Raw genomic sequence first — 20,826 nt, 5'->3', positions numbered from 1 at the left:
GCCGTCATGCCAGGAGCCGAGTAAATTGCCCCATGATCAAAAAAACCAAAGTTCTTCTGCCTGCACCATCCTCTAAGCCATTTATTGATGAGGAGGGCCTTTTTCATCCTTTCAGAGTCCTTCCCCGCCACTGAAGGGATAGAAGAGAAGATCACTTGCATTCCCGCACCATCCAGTACCCTCCCCAGACCCTTGAAGTCATTTTTGATTGCCCTTAGGCTTCTCTTGGCAGTATCATCACTGCCAACCTGAACTACCAATAAGGGGTAGTAGTCAGACGGGCGAATAAGCCCAGGCAGCTTTCTAGAGATGTCCCTGACCCGTGCCCCAGGAAGGCAGCACACTTCCCTCCGGAATGAATTAGTGAGTTTCACTTACCTAGTGACTATTCAGTAAAGGAATTTATATAGTATTTCAAAGCAAGAAATGAAAATTGCAACAGCAACCAGTATGTAAAAACTGAACCATGCATGAGGCATTTGCATATAAATCTGTAATCTAGATAATGTAAATACAATTTGAAAATTTTCTTGATATTGTGTATTTAGGAATAGAACCTGGAAAAGAAAGGGAGGAGACATCCCTTAGGAGCTCAAAAGTTTCAGCTGGTTAAAGTCAAGAAAATGTTTGGCAATTGCTATTCCTTTTTAGTTTGTGGAATGCTAATGAAAAGTCTTTATTTATTTATTTATTTCTGAAAATTTACCAATACATTTTCTCATATTTAGCTGATATTCGTCAGTGGTGATGTTTTCTTGACTCAATAACTTTGTCTTAGCTCTTGCTATCTGTTAATTTCTGAACCCGTTACTCTGCCATCACTGTTCCTTCATTCTTCTTAATCTCTTTGTTGTTGTTGTTCTTTTTTTTTTTTTTTTGCCTTAGTCTATAAATTATTCAGTTATTTTATCAACTGAGGAGAGTAAAAACAGAAGAGTTTCCTCCTACATTTTGATTTTTTTTTTTTTTTTTTGCTACAAATATTTGTAGAGTTATTACTGCAAGTTTTCTATGAATTAGGAGTGTTAAACTCATTTAAAGGGAAGGATCACCTCCATGACTGATTATGATATCTGAAAGATGTTTTAAGTGTCTGAATCTGAATGTTTAATGGATAAAATATTTATTTAAATACTACAATAATAATTACTATTATTTAAATAAATATAGTCTAGGAATTGAATTGTTTATTAAATAAAGATTTTTTTTTTAATTTTAAGAGATGAAAGTGCGTGAGTAAAAACTGTTTTAGTTCTACTTCCAAAATTGCCTTGGAAAAAAAAACCTTTGATCTATGCTCTTTGGTGATCCACCAGACATCCATTCAGTGAAGCACTGAGTGCCTCATCTTTTTCTAGACAGACTGCTACTAAATGTGCATGATAAGGAGAAATTTCTTCTCTTCTTGCTAGCCTTTATTGTTTCTCTTCCTCCTTGTATGTCTACTTGCATTGTACTGAAATAGCTAATTTTCACAAATTCCAGGTAAGAGCTCTGGATCGATAAATCCACAAAATAGCAGTCTATTTTCCTGTCTGACTACAGCTACAAAGAAGATAAATTCATCCTAGCAGATTCTTCAGGCAACATGATTGACTTTAACTGACTCTTCCTTTAATGTATTTTTTCAAAGCTACAGGAAGGATAGGAGGATATTTGGGTATATATAGCAGGTTCACAAAGAGCAGCTTTCAAGCTGCCTTTAGAAAAAAAGAGTATTTATAACTCAAGCAATGAAAAAGTTGTTCCCATCAAAAATGATGATTCTCTGTAGCTTCTGTTAAATTAGCTTAACAGAGGACAACACCATGACTAAAATATTTATACTTCATCACAGCCCAAAAACAAAAAGATGTTGCCTAGTTTTCATCTTTACAAATGATACAATAGAAAGAAGTACCTAAACAATGAATGCAAGAACTTAGACTGTAAATTCTATATCAGCTCAGTAGTGATGAGCTTCATTCCAATAGTAGAGTTTACCTACTTAATTATATATGTATTGACCTAATTACAGAAATATCTACATTGCTTTATATGAATGTAATTACAATGTCAATATTTGTTGCGTGTAATAACACTGTCTTTAGACTTGTTAATTTTGATTGACAGTGGCATGCCACAAATTTTTATATAGGGTAAGACAATCTAACAGTACGAATAGCAAATGTAAGGACCTTATAAAACTTCCAAATTTAGATGCGTCTCCAAGACTTTTGGTTTTTGATTGTTTAAACAGGTACAGGAAATACAATGGATGATTATGTCTTTGTTCCATAAAAAGCACTCTTTTGAGTTGGATAATTTTTTATCCTGGTCCAAAAAGTAAAACTATTCTGCCCAGAACTCAGTAAAAAAAATCCTATTTGAAGTCAGGCAAATTGCACAAAAAGGGAGGTTTTTATATAGCAACAAACATAATTTACTGTACCTCTTGCATCAGGTATATGTTAATTTGGAAAAATATTGTGATCTAGATAGAACCAATGTCATGTGAAATTATTTTATTATCCCTTCAAACCCTAGAAATATGTAAGTAGTGAATTGTTGTGCAACTTGCAAAACTGTTCATCTTGGTTTGAAAATGTTTGTTGAGAATATTGTACAAGAAATTCTTTGTTCATAGCTGGTGGACCTTTGACATATCTTCAATGATTAACAGTCATATACTTTATTGTGTCTTTGTAGATGCAATCATAAAGGATTTTTAATTTGGCAGAAACATGAGAATCAGACGCTGAACAGTGACAGTACATGTGCTGAAGAAACACACACATTTTCTAGCTGTAACATGTTGCCAGAACTGACAGAGGCATGCATCATAATGTTTTTTCTTATTTGTCTCAACAGGGATGCCAGATAAGACGAACCTCAGTGACATAAAGCAAATCCATCAAACCATCAATGCCAGCACTTTACATACAACTGGAACAGGCTGTACAACAATAGTGGATTATATGACATTTATGCTGATTAGTTTGGTAACACTATTTCTCAATCTCTGGTAACTGTTTTCCTCTGTCTTGTAATGTGTGTCTTACTGCCATTTGTTTATCCCCATTCACAGTTCTGTAATAAAGGATTAGTAAAATGTATGACAGCTTGTGTAACATCAGCTTATCTGATTTTAGGCCTGAATATCAACAAAGTTGTTTGTATAATATTTTTGTAAGTTTTTTACACCTGTATCGTCATAAACAATCATGTTTCCTTTAACAACATTTTATGTCAAAAACAAGTTGACTATGAAAATCTTTCTCTTAAAAGCAAATTCTACAAAAAGATCACAGAATGACAGATAGAATTGTGGAAGGGAGTCATGAAGATAATCTGGAGAAAACTCTAGAGTTATTTTGTAGAAATTCTGCTCAAGAGAATCCAGTTGATACTTAAATGTCTCTGAAAATGAAGATTCTACAGTACTTTTGAGCCATTTGTACCATTGCTAAAACCATTGCAGCAAAAATGTTTTCTTGATTGTTTTACATTTAAATGTTACATTTAATGCTAGTGCATTTCAGCCTTGTCCATTGCCTCTTGTCCTGTCACTAAGCACCACTAACAAGTCTGGCCCATTTTCTTTGCACTTCATATTAAGGTATTTATACCTTATATCAGGTAAGAACATCGTGAGGCTTTTCTTCCTCAGCCTGAACTGTCCCAATTCCCTCAGCCTCTCCTTGCATGAAAAGTGTTTCTATCTTTTAAAAATCTTAATGATTCATTGCAGAACTCACTCCAGTATATCCATGCCTCTCTTCCCCTGGGAAACGCAAAGCTGGATACAGCACTGCAGATGTAGACTCTTCAGTGCTCAGTAGAGATCACTTCCTTTGACCTGCTACCAATGTTTTTCGTAATTCAGTGTAGGAGGCTTTTGGTTGTTTTTACTGCCAGGCCACGTTGCTAGGTCACGTTCAACTTGTTTTCCCAGGTCCTTCATGAAGCTGCTTTCCAGCCAGTCAGCATCAGTGTACAACAAATACATGGATTATTCATCCCTAGATGCGGGACTAGCATTTCCTTTTGTTGAACTTCATTAAGTTTTTATCAGAAGATTTCTCCATCTTATGAATGGCAACAACTATTTGTTATATCAGCCATTCTTCCCATTTCTGTAGTTTCTGTGAGAACTTGCTGACAGTAAAGTCTTTTGCACTGTCTTATTACTGAAGAAGTCCAACCCCTGGATAAACTGGACTCCACATGAACTTTATGCTGCTAACCATAACCCTCTGTAAAAGTGATATCATGAAACAATTGCTTAGCACTTTATGAGTTTTATGTTTAAAGTCCTATTTTCAAGTAAGAATCTGTAAAACAGAAAATCTTCTCTCTTTCTCCAAAAAGGAAAATGAACAAAACACCCCAGAGTGTAAACTCATCTACTACTGGTAGGGATGACTTTTCCTAACACAGAAAATAGATATATATATACATGCACTTCACTACATATGCATAAATGCATATAATTGCATTCTATCTGCAAATAACAAAAAGGCTTGGATTCAGTGCTATGTTAAAATATCCCAGCTTTTATGTCTATATAATAAAGCAGGCACCTAAGAAAGAAATTCACCTTCCCTAAAGAGTCTGATGCATTGCACCTGAGATTTCTTCAAACATCCAAGGCATCCTTGGATATATGTGAAACTGATATATATGATTGTCATGTTTTATGATTTTTCGTTATTGGTATTACACATCATAACATCATGTAGTGCACTGCCAGTTAAAGAGTTAATGCTCCAGTTCGGGGCACTGTCTGGAAGAGAAGAAGAACTACATTCCCCAGAAAACTTTGCTGTACTGTTATCATTTCTGCTCATGGGTAACAGATATAAGGCCTTAGTAGGTCATCCAGTGTGCCACTTTTCAGTCATCAGCCTCTCCTCCCTGCTGATCAACCTGACGGCATGTCTCATCTCAGCATTATGGTAAGGCCTTTCCACATTTCGGACACTCTCTCAAAATTTTATTTGATTTATTAGCTCCAATTCTAATTATATTATGATGTATTCTAGTGTGTTATCTTTCATTCCAATTCCAAATTTAGTAAATTAGTTTGTTTCTCCTCAGATCATTGCTGCTGTTTTTAATTATTGAGGGTCCTCCGTTTCCCTTTTCTGGAGGTGTGGATTCACAAATCCCTCTGCCCTGCTGGTCATGGAATGGGCTGAAACTGCCCGTAAACTGCTGACAATGAAAAAGGATTTATATGAAATTCCAGAGGCTCCTTTAAAAGGAAGCTGTCTGGTTTGGCAGCTAGTGGCTAGATTGGATAGTCTTGAGTATGCTAAATCCCAAAAAGATTCAGACAATTCAGACAATTGTGTGTGTAAGTGAATCATACATCAGTTCTCCATCAGCAATACTGGGAGCTGAGATACCTGCCTGACATCGCACAATCACAAAAATATCAATGTTGGAAAAGACCTACAAGATCATCCAATCCAACCATCCACTTATCATCAATACTTGTCACTACACTATGTCCCTCAACACAACATCCAAACATTCCTTGAACACCTTCATGGTCGGCAACTCCACCACCTTCCTGAGCAGCCCATTCCAGCACCCGACCACTCTTTCAGAGAAGTAGTATTTCCTAATGTCCAGCCTGAATCTCCCCTGGTGGAGCTCAAAGTCATTCCCTGTAGTTCTATCACTAGTTACACAAGAGAAGAGGCTAATCTCCTGCTCACTACAACCTCCCTCCAGGTAGTTATAGAGAGCAACGAGGTCTCCTTTGAGCCTCTTCTCCAGACTGAACAATCCCAGCTCCTTCAGCCACTCCTCATAAGACCTGTACTCCAGATGCCTCACCAGCTTTATCACCCTTCTTTGAACATGCTCCAGGGCCTCAATGACTTTCTTGCAGTGAGGGGCCCAAAACTGGACACAGTGCTCGAGGTGCAGCCTCACCAGTGCTGAGTACAGGGGGACAATTACTTCCCTGTTCCAGCTGGCCACACTGTTTCTGATGCAAGCCAGGATGCTGTTGGCCTTCTTGGCCACCTGGGCACACTGCTGGCTCATGTTCAGCCAAGCATCAATCAATATCCCCAGGTCCATTTCCTCTACACAGTTCCAGCCACTCTGCCCCAGGCCTGTTGCATCGCCTGGGGTTGTTGTGGCCAAAGTGCAGGACCCAGCATTTGGTCTCGTTGAACCTCATCCCATTGGCTTCAGCACAACTATTCAGCTTGTCCAGATCCCTCTATAGGGCCTTACTACCCCCCAGGCAGATCAACACTTCCAGCCAATTTCGTGTCATCTGCAAACTTACTGAGGATACACTCAGTTCCCTCATCCAGGTCATCAATAAAGATATTGAAAAGAAAGCGCCCTAGCACCAACCCCTGGGGAACACCACTCATGACCAGTCACCAGCTGAATTTAACTCTGTTCTCCATCACTGTCTGGGCCCAGCCCTGTAGCTACTTCCTTGTCCAGCCGAGAGCGTACCTGTTCAAGCCCCGGGCTGCCAGCTTCTGCAGGAGACTACTGTGGGAGACAGTGTCAAAGGCTTTGCTGAAGTCTAGGTAGACCACATCAACAGCCTTTCCCTCATCCACCAGATGGGTCACTAGATCATAGAAAGAGATCAGGTTGGTCAAGCAGGACCTGCCCTTCGTGAACCCATGCTGGCTAGCACTGATTCCCCGGTTGTATTGCACGTGATCTCCCTCAAGACAATCTGCTCCATAATCTTCCCTGGCACTGAGGTAAGGCTAACAGGCCTGTAGTTCCCCTGGTCCTCCTTACAACCCTTCTTGTAGATGGGAGTCACACTGGCATGTCTCCAGTCTTCTGGGACTTCAACAATCAACAAGGAGTGCTAATAGGTCATGGAAAGTGACTCGGCTATCACTCCCGCCAGTTCCCTCAGCACTCTCAGATGAATCTCATCTGACCCCATGGACTTGTGACAGTCCAGCTGGATTAGTAGAGTCCTCCTGAATCACAGGGGGTTCTGTTTACACTCAGAGAATGGAGTACCCTGATGATAACTGGTCTGACTTTTAAAGACAAATGTAAAGAAGGCATTCAGAACCTCTGTCTTTTCCTTATCCTCAGTGCTCACGCTCCCCGTAAAGAATGGAGATTCTCCTTAGTCCTACTCTTTCTGTTGTTGTATTTGTAAGAGTTTATTGTTCCATTTCACTCCAGCGGCCAGGTTGAGTTGACATTGTGACAAATGAATACAAATCTGAAGTATGAATTCCCCTCCATGTTCTTACACTTTATTCACAAGTTAGAATGTTCCACAGTACTAATAGTACATTATAAATTACTGTTAAAAGATTTGATTATACTGCCATAACTAAGTCCTGTGTCATTTTAACTAGAAAGTATTTAAGAATATTTTGGAGTTATTTCTCCTTTAACATCCTCTATAAAACTAAAGCCAAAAGAAAATAATACAAAAATGTATAGTATTTTATGGACTTATATTGAATTTAAAACTCTTCCTTGAGTGAAGAAAGCAATAAATATTATATGATAGGAATATAAAGGACTATATGTAAATATTTTTATTTGCAAGTGCATGTATTAGTCACTAGTGTACAGAGTGTAACATACTGGTGAACAAAAATAACATTCAGAATGCAAGTGAACATTCACAAGAGCAATTCCATGCCCAGATAAACATAATAAGTAAGCATGTGTTCCATGCTTTACTTGAAGATTTTTTTTTTCTTTTGCAGTTTTTGTAAATAATTCCTTCAAATTCACCTGTTTTATCATCTCAGCATATACTGAAATTATGACACTGGTAATTTTAATCTAATACCTATTACTCAGAATTAGATTTATATTCCAAAGGACTTTGTTTCCATTCCTCACTTTATTTTGTCATACAAGTGCCTACTGATAGAATAACACAGTAATATATTACAGTTCCTTCTAGAGCAACTTAGAAATACAAGCCTTGTTTTCAAATGATAGCAAGTAGATCCTAGGGCCTCTTCACATGTTAGTTATTAGGCTGTATTTCTTCTCAGTTTGTTCACAGATTGTTCCCCTTATTTCTTACAATGCACTTATACAAAATAATTGCTAAGATTTCTTCTGGAGTGGAAAACTATGTCTCTCCTTTCCAGAAATATGTAGGCAGTCTAGATTTTGGGACGACTACAGCTGATAGGAATGCAACTGAGGTAAATCTGGAATTCCCTAAATGACCCCATTGCCCCCATTCCTCTTATCCCACTCATCTCTAGGCACCACCACACACTCTATATCATTGCCTAGATTGGTCATCCAGGCTCCATCGCATTTCTTTCATTATACTTAATACATCATAAAGAACTTGCCTTACAGGAAACCAAGACTGTTTGTTGATGTTTCTCAAGATTACCTTGCAAGGGAGACAACTGTACAAGAACCTGTCAGAGCATGGTTGTAGCTCCAATCTTGGCAGATATAGAACAAGCGCATAAACAAATGGGCAAACAACAAAAGAAATACCTGAAACACTGTCTGCATTAAAGCCAACTACAAAATGAAGAATAGTCATTGGTAAGCAATGAATAGAAAAATGAAATGTATAACAGGGAAGCCAAAAGGTGAAAATAAAAAAAATAAAGAAATAAAAAAAACCCTAAGCTGGACATCATGACAATACAATAGTTAAAAGATCTCTATCATTACAAAATAGTAGACAGCACACAATATAGATATGAGCCAGTCTTTCTTGGGATGCAGAAGCTATTCTCAACAGCACAGACTGGCTGCTGAACTCCTCAGGTGACCTGAGAAGTGGCATTTGGGTCTAGGTTGCTCTGAGTGCTTTTTTTATTTCCTCTCAGCCATTTTAACAGTCTGAAACTTCTCCGTATCTCAGAAAACTTCTGTCAAATAAGGTAATTGGGGTTGCATTGAATATTTTTATATACAGTTGATGTGGTTAAAAAATATCAGTGCTTTACTTAACATTCAATCACTGAGATAGCATTCAAATGGTGTTTATACTAAAATTGCAATGAATATCACCAATAAAGTTGTGCATCTAGTTTCAGTACAGTAAAAAATAGCAGTGAGCAGGAGGTGAGATATTCATAAGGAATAGTTCCTCAGAGGAAATTTCAGTTATTTGGAAAAAAACTAGTAGAATATAAGAATAATTTAAAAAATACATCATTTCAAAAATCCCTGATATTTTTATTTGGTAAGATTGAGATATTTCTCCTCTTTTAAAAATAAATTCTTTATATGTGCCTGTATGTTTAAATGTATATCATACCAGACAACAAAAAAAGTATTGAAGTACAGTTTTTCTCATAACTAATGTCCTACCAACTGAAATAGACATTTTAATGTGACAGCTTTCCTGAGTGTGGTTGGTTAAAGAGAATTAAAGGCATTTATATCCTTAGAAAATGAGTATCGTTCATTCAGTGACTAGTAAAAGATGAGCATGTAACAGGCTGGAGAGAGACATAAATGTGCTAATTTCTCTACATCTGTAATTTTATGTTTCTTCAGATAACACTTGTGTTCGAACTATAGAAGGTTTTAGATTTTCCTAAGATTTAAGATTAGACTTAATATTTTCATAATTCATGTTCATATTTTCATATATTTTCATCATCTTAGAAATACCTATTAAGATAAACAATTACGTTAACTCTACTTACACTTTTTAAAGCTAATTTCTAATCTGGAAGAATTGTGTAAGTGTGAATCCTATCCAGAAAATTATGCCTTTTTCTGTGTGTTCTGACTCACAACTGATAATAATAGGGATGATATTAAAAAAAAATAATAATAATAAATTATTTCTGACCATATTAGGCTAAAAAGATTAAGTATTCCCAAGGAAAAAAAGAAAAAAAAGAAAAAAAAAGATTCTGCCCCAGGAAAGCTCAGCAAGTTGTTAATAATGTTCTGGCTCCCATTTCTTCCTTACTGGTGATGCACAAACAAAAATTCTAGCACACAAAGCCTGCTTGTCCGACTGTTGAAAAATTTACCAATAATCTATTTTGTAACTTGCAGATGTGAAATTCTAGACATAGTATACCTGGCATCCCATGAAGCTCTTTTATCAGCGTACACTGAAGAACATGCAGAGCTTCTGTTGTTGGGAGGACTTGATCAATTTATCTCATCACCCCTTAGAATGCACGGGTCTATGCTAAGATCACTTGCTGTGTATGCCTAATTTAAGTCTTACAGCTGTTTCTCTCCAAAGTCTGTCAGGCATTCTAACTCAATTGTTAGACTTGAATGAAAGTCAAACAGAACTTTTTCTCAATTATGGCTTCTGAATTTCCAGTTTCTCTTTGTGCCACATTCTCCCATTCATGCTGGTAAAGAGTTTACAGAACCACATAGTGGAACAGCTCAGAGTACTCAAAGGATCCCCTTGATCCAATTCACCTTGCATTTTGACAAACAATGGCACATTTTTAGCAAGTGAACTCAGTATTAGGTACATCAAAACATTTTTACATTGATTTTCATTAGCATAACTACAAATAGAAAAAAATGCTTACACAGTTACTCTTCAAATTCTTATTTCAGAATCTATCTGTGATCTAAAACAGAATGTGAGCATTAAAAAAATCAAACCTGTCTGATTTTATTCATATACACTCCACATGAGTGATTATAACAGATCTATTTCTAGTCAGTTGGCTAAAACATACTGCCCAAAATATGCATCAGTATATCTTTGCCTGAGTCAATTATCTTTCTTTGTCCCTTGTATCTATATCTGTAGGTAATTGGTACTGTAGAGTAGGAAAATGTTCTTTCCTGTTTTCTTCCTATTTACTCTACATATACAATATAGGCAACTCCTTTGTATTTGCTGTAAAACATATTTCAAGTCTGTTGACATTGCTGGTTTTCGACAGACAGAAGCATTTCTAAAATACTTATCTTTTACATTTCTTATTTCTCGAAAGATCAGAAGTTTAATCACCTAAAACAATATACATGATACCAGATCACTGACAAAAGGGCAACATGATCCTGAGGAATAAATATTGCTTGTCATGTATTTGTATTGTCAGAGCATCAGAAGGTCTGCTAAGCAGTACTTGTGCCAAGTTTTTCTTTTATACATATATGTAAATACTGAATTCCACAGATACAACTGCGAGCATAGCTTGGCTTTGTACCAACTGTGTGCAAAACTGAACTAATGCATTTAACACCATAATATTGCTTTTAGAAGGGCATCACAACATTAGAGGTAATAGCAATTTGTATTTTGCTGTTTCAAAATGTTTATAAGTGCAGTGTGACAAATAAAAATTTAATTTAGCAAACAAAAATTTATAGTGTGAATTCTATTAAATACATAATTTGGAGTTTAAAATCTTAGCATTTTTTGTAATCTGAATAACAAGCATAAGAGGAAACTACTAGTGCTCAAGTACGTAAGCACGCTTACAAGCTAACATTTGGTTAAAAGAGGTATTTTGACATATTGTCTTACTGTCTTTGATCTCAGTCTTTTGCCATGAAAATTCTACTACTTTTTAGACTTAGAACAGATGCTGATAATGAAACTTCCAGGAGAAACGTTGAGGCATACTTTTATTAGGCAAAAATTTTCCTACACTCTATCACATTAGCTATATCATTATGTCATTATGAATAAAACCACAAGAGATCACCTTTACAGAAGATTGTTTGTGACTGTAAGTATCCATGCAATTTCAAATCCTGCGAAACAACACAAACCCACTGACTAAAATAATATAACATTTCTTTAGACTGACCTCTTTTTCTAAGTAGATAGGAAAAGTAATTTGAGCTTATGTATACAGAACCTAAAGTCTCACTACTTCACTGTCTTCTGCACTCCATATGAGTGCAGCTGTTTAAACATAGGTTCTTATTTTTACATTCAATGTTTTGCTTACAAAGAGGAAATGTGGCATATATATAAAGCTAAGAATTTACTGTAAATATTATTAATATTCTAACAATCTAATTCAGTAATCATTATCAATCTAGATTTAATTACTACAGAAAAGGAAATAAAGCATAATTACCTATTACCTAGCTATTTTTATACAGAAAAAGTATAAATAAGTGTAATAAGATAAATAAATTGTAATACATACATTTATTTTTTCTAATTTTATGCTCACCTTTCCACTGTTCATCATTCATTTACTACATATGGCTAGATGCAACCTATTGGTTCTCTTTTTTACCTTTTTTTTTTTTTGTCCAGTTTTTGGTCTTCATTTCCTTAACTAGCCACAGATGAGTGTTTTATAGCCCTGGGGTCTCCAGGACAATCCTCATGTCCTTTTATTGTTCTGCTCCTGGTCTCCTCTATTCCACATCCTGCATCTATGGTTCTCAAGTCTCCTGCTGTTGTACTAAGTCTCTATATCTCTCCATTATATCATTGTGCTAAAATCATAAATATTTTATGTAGAATAACTGCTTATTACTGCTGCCTGTATAAAACAATCATTGTCTCATATGAGGATAAATGAAAGTGAAGTAAATTTGCTGTAGCTACCTGGCCAACTAGGAAAAAAAGATGCTGCCACAGATCAACCAACCAAAACAAAGCTGCAGGAAGATCAAGAAGAGACTGAACAAGACTGATGAGCTTTGGCCTAGAGGCCTTGAAAACTCAGTACAAAGCTAATGGATGTTTGCCAGCGATAGCAGTATTGTGCTCCAAAGTTATGCAATTATACTGAGATCCTCTGAGATGCCTGCCCCTTCCTGGTACAACATAGAGGCAGGGGCTTTTTCAAACATATTATGCATTATTTCTACCAGCTCCCAGCAGATGTCCTAGAGCATCCCAAAAGGCAAAAGATGATTGTGGCCAGCTGAATTGAGTCCTCATGATCAATAGAACACCATAAAAAGTGATTTCTTTCATATTGAAAAAAGGCATCTATAGCCATGTATGTCTCTTCTGCCAAGGAACAGGGTAGTTCTAGACTGTCTAAAACTCAATACATGTAGTTCAAAGAGGTAAATATCACTTTTATCGTAGGATTTGATCCAGCTAATTCACTCAAACTATTATTCATAGAAGCAAAATACCTTCTAAAGCATTTACTTTCCTGCATTAGCTTCCCAGGGAATTTGAATACTTACTGGCCTTATACACCACCAGAAATTCAGGCCAAGTCTAGATTCTACCTCTTAAGAGTTTTGAAATTGTATTCACAAAATATCATGCCATACCTTGAATCTCAATTACTATCCACTTATGTACAGATAAAAGAAAAATGCCGCTTTATCTAACATGATTTAAATCATTAATTCTAATCTGAAAAGCATATGTAAATGTATGTTTCTGCAATACAAGCTAGCATGACAGGTTCAGAAATTATCAGAAGAAGGTGAGACTAGGGACATAGTTTAAATCGATAGCAATTCCAGTGTATATTTAGATCTTCCAGACAAGGAGTTTGTAGAAATGTGAAATTTTATAAAGAACACTATTAATATTCTAAAGTAATTTTCATTTTTCACTTTAACACTTGGGATTCTTTGAAACAGTAATAAACAAACACTGATAAATTGTCCAATTGTTTTTGCATCACTGATATATGGTAAGAAATGTTTAACTTTCTGTGTATTTCACACATAATACAACTGCATCTGCATCTACCTCACAGGAAGCTGCAAATGCAAAAGACCATACCTCTTGAGAAGATTCCAATATAACTTCTGCTCAGGTCTTGTTATCCTCCCTACTTTAAAAAAGCTTATACTGTTAACAATTTTCTTTATTAAAAAATCCTGAGAAAATAGAACAGTTGCTGGAATAGCTTGATAGCAACTTCTTTCTCTCTTCTTTCCTTAGTTTCCTCTGGGGTTGAAAATACAAATATTTTCTTAAGCTACTACTGAATCATTTTGAATTTACTGATTATTTTCCTAGAAAAATCAGTTTTGTTTGAGTGTACTTGGTCTGATTCTGAGAAGGAAAATGAGTTAGAATTAGAGAATGTGAGATACAGTGTCAAAATGTTTGCAAATGTTTCAGAAAAAAAAAAAAAAAAAGAGTTGTTTAAAAAGTAGTAAAGAGGTGTGTACAGACAAGTCTAATCAACATGTATACTTCATAATGTTTGAGGGCATTTCAGTTAAGAGCGTTCAATCTGAAAACATGATAAATGGGTAAATGTGACTAGTCAAGTCGGTCTGGAAATCAAACAAACAAAAGAAACAGAGGCACAGAACCATTTCTGTATTTCTACAACTATGTAAGTCTTGCAGCTTGGGAAAAGACTTATGGGAGTTTTTATTTTCTTTCTTTTTTTTTTTTTTTTCAGAGGGGGGGGGAAGGAGAAGTTGGGGAGAGAAAACTTTATTGGTGAATAAAGCTTTCAAAAGAACAGAGCATAAATAACGCTGACATGGCTGTAGCGGGGCTGAAAGAGTCTAGAAGACATTGTTACAGGAGTAAGCAAAGGGGAAAGTGGAACAGGCCTAGCCAGCCAAACATTGATTCTGGGAGCCCAGGGACAGAGAGGAACCAACTTAGCTGGAAAGATTGCTACAGAATTTACTTCCTAACAACTCACGTCAAAAGAACAGCCAACACAGGTTGTTCTAACAAAAGAGGATATGAGAAGTACAGTCCATTACCAGACATGAGACTCCCTGATGATCTGGAAGACAGACATCTGTTAAACTGAAATTGGTAAGAGAGCCCTGTAAACCACCTCTTTCTGACACAGTGATTTGGTCTTTTGCTTCATGGTTGGACTTTGTTAATAGCAACAGTTGGAGCACTAAATTGATCAATAAACTTTGAATAAAACAAAGCTGGATAGATAGAGCAGTGGCTGCCTTCCTTAGCCATCATCCATGACTTTGCAAATGTACTTGTCTTTCAAAGATTTTTGAGGTTTGATGAACCATCATCTTATTTATGCTTCATTTCTTTCTTGACCTTGTTCATGGCCTCAGTACTTAAGTAAACTCTTATGTAACATTGTTTTCTACCAGATAATGTTCACTGAGCACAGACAGTATAATTTCATTTTCCACTCTTCTGGATGAGGTTTTAATCCCACTTGCCTATGAATGTGATAAAAGAATACTAGAAATTAAACCTCATCTTTGTTGCTTTGAATCTGTTTCTATCAGAAGAATTAAACATTACTATTAGCCACATAAGGTGTTGAAAACATTTCCTACTGTTTCTCTGAATTTAATCTTCACCCATTTCCTGACTATCCACCTCTACTTATTTGGGATTTTAATGACCGTCTTTTGGTTTTGATGACTACCTCTTCTATAAATCACAGTTTGGTACTTACACAAATGCCTTCTGATGTGCTTTTCTTAAATGTTTTCTCTTCTTTCTGCAGAGATGGACCCCACACATACAGTTAACCCCAGGTATTTACTACGTTAATAGTATTGCTTTTCAGACTCCCCATGCAGGACAACAGGAGTTACAAAAGCTAACAACCTTATCAGTGAAGAGCAAAAGAAAGAGTTCCAGACTTTTTTATTCTCTTTTGCACCAAAATTTAATCTCCAAAATCTTTTCAATTTTTGAGAAATTCTGGGCAGAAATATGTCTCTCCAGTACAAATTTGTACAGGGCATTTTTGACAAAAAAAATAAAAATAAAAAAAACACATTAAAAATCACCTTGTTCTGTATTTCTAGAAAATAACAGGAATTTCAGATCATATTATCTGAGAGGTTTATAATCTCATTTGCTCATACAATGTTCATTTCTGTTTCAAATTGAGACAGATTTTGTAATAGTAAAGGAAATAAAACACACCAAATTCTGTGGCTTACCAAGGAAATGCAGGTGAAATTTGCTCATAACAACTGAGATTTTCCATGCAGTCTTCCGTTAATTAAGACATAGACTCTTACCCTAAGTGTTTTTTTAATCCCTACATAACTATAACCTTTTTCTATTTTTCTGTCAATCCAGGTAAAAAACACTGATATATAATTTGCTGTTTATCTCATGCCTCACCTTACCAGTTCTTTTGCATGATAATTTTGGGGTGGTTGATCCAAAAGTAATACCTGCTATTTTATTATGTTGGCCCACAACATCAGAGGCAGATGTTGGTAGTAAAGCAGTAGAGACTGAATCATCCCACAAATATTCTGTTAAATTTTGTTGCCATGTGAGATATGGCAGCAGAAGGGCAGTCTGACAAAATGGTGTCTGATATGGAAGTTCATATGAAGCAAAAGTGCGTCGTTGAATTTCTCCATGCAGAAAAAATGTCACCCATTGATATTCATCTACACTAATGAACATTTCTGAAGACCTACCAGTGGATGTGAGCAAGTGACGCAGTAGGTGGTATGTTTTTGTAATACTAACAATTATGTGAAAGACAAGCCACATTCTGGACAGCCATGTACAGCCATAACGCCATGAAATGAAGAGTGTCTTGTCAGCTTATGTTCACAAATCAGTTTATTGTGGTGGCTATACTGAAAAAAAGCACTTCGTAGCTGATAACTTATTCTATCAAATAGTGGTATTGTACTCTTTGTAGCTGTTGTAGTTTCCATGGAAATAAATAGATATTACTTTTAGAGCAACCTACATACTTAGTAATTTTTATAACTATTAATTTTAGGGTTTTTTTCCAATCTGACTGTGGATATTCAGATATGTGTTTCTTTGTCTGTTTGCTCATGACCTGCCAAAAGGGAATTCCAATATTATCCTGTATAGCCTACTCTTATAACTATGGCAAAAAAAATCATTACTATGAAAGAAAGTAAGGCAAAACCTCAGCTAAAAGATATTGTTGCTTGTAAGCAAAATTCAACATTTGCTGCCAGATATACTTTTCAATTGGCATCTCTTCATACATTTTATGGACTTCAGTTTTGAAATTGAAAGAATCCTGTAAATTCATAGAACTGTAAATTGCTTTAGGAAGTTTCCTGATGAAACTAGTGAGAGAAACAATAAAACTCAATCCTTACTTATTGCTTTTGAGATAGATCTGAATACGTTCAAAGAAGTAATTGTGTGAGTTTACTATTCGAAATAGTGACTGACTGAAATTCATGAATTAAAAGATCTCCCTCTTTCTTGTGTTAATAATAGTTTTTCTCTCCAAGTTGCACCATCCGTTTTGCATTTTCTGAATTGCCTAAAATGACTGCCACAAGACATTTTGTTATTCATAACTAATAAAAAAGTCATAATGAAATGTAAGTCAGCCCTGGCAGGAAAATCTCATAAGGCTGAGGAATTCCAGTGAATACAGACTTTTGAGTATCAGAAGGAAAATAACATTTCTTTTTTTGCTGATAAGTGTCTAGGTACACTCTCCAACATGCATATCTTTGTAGGTTATAATGTTGATATTTCTTTTTGTATACCTCATCATCTTCATCACTCTTTTCTCCCGGTGCTCTTTTCTCCTTTCCTTCTACTTTTACTTACTAAGTTGATAAGATATAAACTATCTGGGGACCTAAAATCCAGAAGGATTAGTTTACCTCTGCAATATTCTAGTCTTTTCCAGGCAATTTAGCTGAAATAGTCACAGCAGATGGTTAGGACAGGGATTGATGAGGTGCCTATGAAATGTCTTATTTGAACTTGTACAATTTTAGCCAAAGTAGTAACAATGCCATTGGCTTTATTTACTGCTTTGTTTGTTTGTTTGTTTGTTTGTTTTTTGTTCTCCCAGAGTCTGTTGAAGAACAGTGCTGTTTTAGGCAACTAGTATATCAGATGATTGACAGTTTCAGCGAAGAGTCTGAGGTTTGAGTGAGTAGAAGCTGAACTGCACCAACCTCTGTAACTGATTCTTCCAAAATGGAGCTCAAGATGATACTTTGACAGGGCAATGTCAGGAAGACTGCAGTGCTGCAGTGGGTGTTGTTTGTTCAGTGGCTAGATAAAAGATGTTAGATTCTTGTACTGTCACTATGACACATTTCAGAAACACAAAAATGGCTTATATAAAAGACCCATAAAGCTATCAAATGTTACAGCAGAATTAAGTCTACATTTCACAGAGGTTAGCAATTATCATTTCTCAAACACTGCTGGTTGATTTAAACGAAATGTTATTGAGAATTTGTGATCTAGAGTGCATTGTACTGAAATAGCTTTACATCAATACTTGACATTGGCTTTTCACCAAATTATATCTTTGCTGCATGAGGTATGTGCATGGAAAGTCTCTCAGATTGTGAGGTTAAAAAAAAACTCTCTTGCTTGCTGACCTCTCTCTGCCCTTTTATTTTCTACTATTCAGGCTCTATCTCATTTATTCGAAAATCTTTAAAGCAGTTGGTCTTGGAATGAAATTGAATTTGCCAAATTCAAATATTCCATCTAAATGTTGCTCCACTTTTTTTGACATAGTAAGTACAATATGAGATCTTACCTTTTTTTCATAGCAAGACAAAAACAGTTTGAAGTAGGAAATATTAGTGCAGTACAGTGTAAACAATGGACAATTTCTTGTGCAGAGAACCTCTAACACATAAAAATTCCTTAAAAGATCTTATCTCCCCCGAGATAAGAAACTGCCAGCAACTCACTCTCATGCCATATAGGCATATAACCCAGCTTTAGACAATGAAAATAGTTATTTAGGAAATTATTGCTAAGAGTAGCACCAAGAGGCCATGGAAAATGTTACAGAAGAATTTTTTTCCAAAGATTGAAAAAGGTTCTGTCACCTTGCAGCACCTTCCATAAGCGCCTGCTACTTTTAGAAAGCATGAAGTTAAATAAATATTGTGTGGTGAATCTGGGATTATATTTAACTGATTAAATCTTCAGACACAAGTATGTAATATTTATGGAAGATACTTGTGGAAGAAAAGATTATCATAGTCAACATGGATTCACCAAGGCAGTATTCTACAAGACAACCTGGTAGCCTCCTATGATGAGGTAGATGAGGTAGATGAGGGAGAACACTGGACATTGCATACCTTGACTTCAGTGAGACTTTTGACACTATCTCCCAAAACGTCCTCTTGTGCAAGCTTAAGAAATGTGGGGTTGGTCAGTGGAAAGTGAGATAGATTGAGAACTGGAAGAGTTTAGAGGGTTGAAAACAACAGTACAGTCTAGCTGGAAGCCTGTATCTAGAGGTGTTCCCCAGGGGTTGGTACTGGGTCATCTTGTTTAACATCTTCATCAATGGCCAGGACAAAATGATAGAATGCCTGGAGAAGTCTGAGAGAGAATCTTACCAGTGCTCACACATATGAGATCGAGATCTGTTCCAAATGTAATAGCTCCTATTTTATTATGTCGGCTCATAATGTTGGAGATGGATGTTGGTGTTTTGTAGCCAAGAATTTTTTCTATCATACATTGTTATTCTGCTCTCTGTTGCTGTTCTAGTTTCCATGGAAATAAATAGAAGGCATTACTTTCAGAGCAACCTACATTTCTAAAGAACAGGTTCTTTTAATGCAGCCCAAGATACTGTTGTCTTTATGGGCTGCAAGGGCACATTGCTGGCTCATGTCCAGTTTGCCATCCACCAGTACTCCCAAGTCCTTTTTGTCAGGGTTGTGCTCAATCTTTTCATCCCCCAGCTTATATCAATAATGGGGGTTGCCACTACTAAGCTGCAAGATCTTGCCCTTAGCTTTGTTGAACCTCATGAGGTTCACCTGGGCCCACTGCTTGAGCCTGAGTCCTTCTGGATGGCATTCCATCCTTCATCTGAGTTCACTACACCACACAGTTTGGTGCCATCTGCAAACTTGCTGAGGGTGTACTCAAATCTTACTGTCAGTATTCACTGTTGTTATTGCAGACGTTATATGTTACACTTAAAGTCAAACTTGGAATGTATGTTAAGGATTCTTTTTACCTTTACATTCTAACTTACATTTATGATAGGACATGTATTCATTTGTCATATTCTTAACCCCAGCTACAATTAAAAGTTACAAACAAAAGTTATAAATAAAACACTCTTTTCTAGACGTTATTGAAACTAGACATCCTTAAATGCATTGAGTATAGCCTAGCTAAGTCTATCAGCAGTGAATCAGAATTAGAGACTGAAAATATTCACAGTTACAAATAAGAAATATCAATCTAATTGATAGCTGGAGGAATTTGTTGTGATTTTTTTTTTTTTTTCAAAGAGACAGAGATACCCTGGCTAAAATTTAATTTAACAATACACTTATTTTTTTGGTTCTCAGGAAAGAAAATAAATTTCAGCTTTTAGCAAAGCTCATTCTTGAATAATTTTTTCAAAATAATAATAATAATAGTAATAGTAATAGTAATAGTAATAGTAATAGTAATAGTAATAGTAATAATAATAATAATAATAAAGATGGGGCAAGGGGAACAAGGTAAGTAAGTTAGTGCTTTTAATTCTTCTGGCTAATCTTCAGTCAAATAGAGGAAATGACCAAAAAAGAAGAATAACTACATACCTCCAGCTTCACGTAGTAGGAGATTTCTAGGAAAGCAGAACATGTCATATTCACCAACAAATAATTTAGACTATATTAGAAGAGTTAAGCATAGATTTAGGCATTTTCCGAATGTGTTTTCCACAGTTGCCAATTCTCAATTTAAAAGATACAATCTTAATGGAACAGGATTTATCTAATAAATGTAAAATAGAAAAAAGAGAGATACTAATATCCTACAGTAGCCTTAAGGACTGTATTTCACTTCCAAAGGTGCTGAGAGCTCTAAGTTCCCACGTAAAGGAAGTGATGACTTATTCTAAATGGCACTCCTCCAAGATTATACAGATGAAGTACCATTTTTAGGGGTCAGATTACACATTTTGTCATTAACTGCAAAATTAACAGCCGTCCTTTCTCAGAAAGCTCCAGTGTGGAGATTCAAAGCTCCTTCATCCA

At 35.9% G+C, this 20,826-nt stretch overlaps 1 protein-coding gene across 1 annotated transcript in view; it reads left to right on the top strand.

Annotated features, from left to right (window-relative positions):
• Positions 1–3,008, top strand: part of GPC5 (glypican 5) — a gene marked incomplete at its 5' end in the record, with an annotated part of 595,457 nt that extends 592,449 nt beyond the window's left edge. The window contains 1 exon segment of the mRNA XM_048963011.1: positions 2,851–3,008. Coding sequence (XP_048818968.1) covers positions 2,851–3,008 — 158 coding nt within the window.
• Between the last annotated feature and the right edge of the window lie 17,818 nt (positions 3,009–20,826).

Source organism: Lagopus muta, chromosome 1 (genome assembly GCF_023343835.1).
Source record: "Lagopus muta isolate bLagMut1 chromosome 1, bLagMut1 primary, whole genome shotgun sequence".
Classification (NCBI taxonomy): Eukaryota; Metazoa; Chordata; class Aves; order Galliformes; family Phasianidae; genus Lagopus; species Lagopus muta.
Note: the sequence above shows the minus strand (reverse complement) of the source record. Positions and strands in the feature narration are given on the sequence as shown.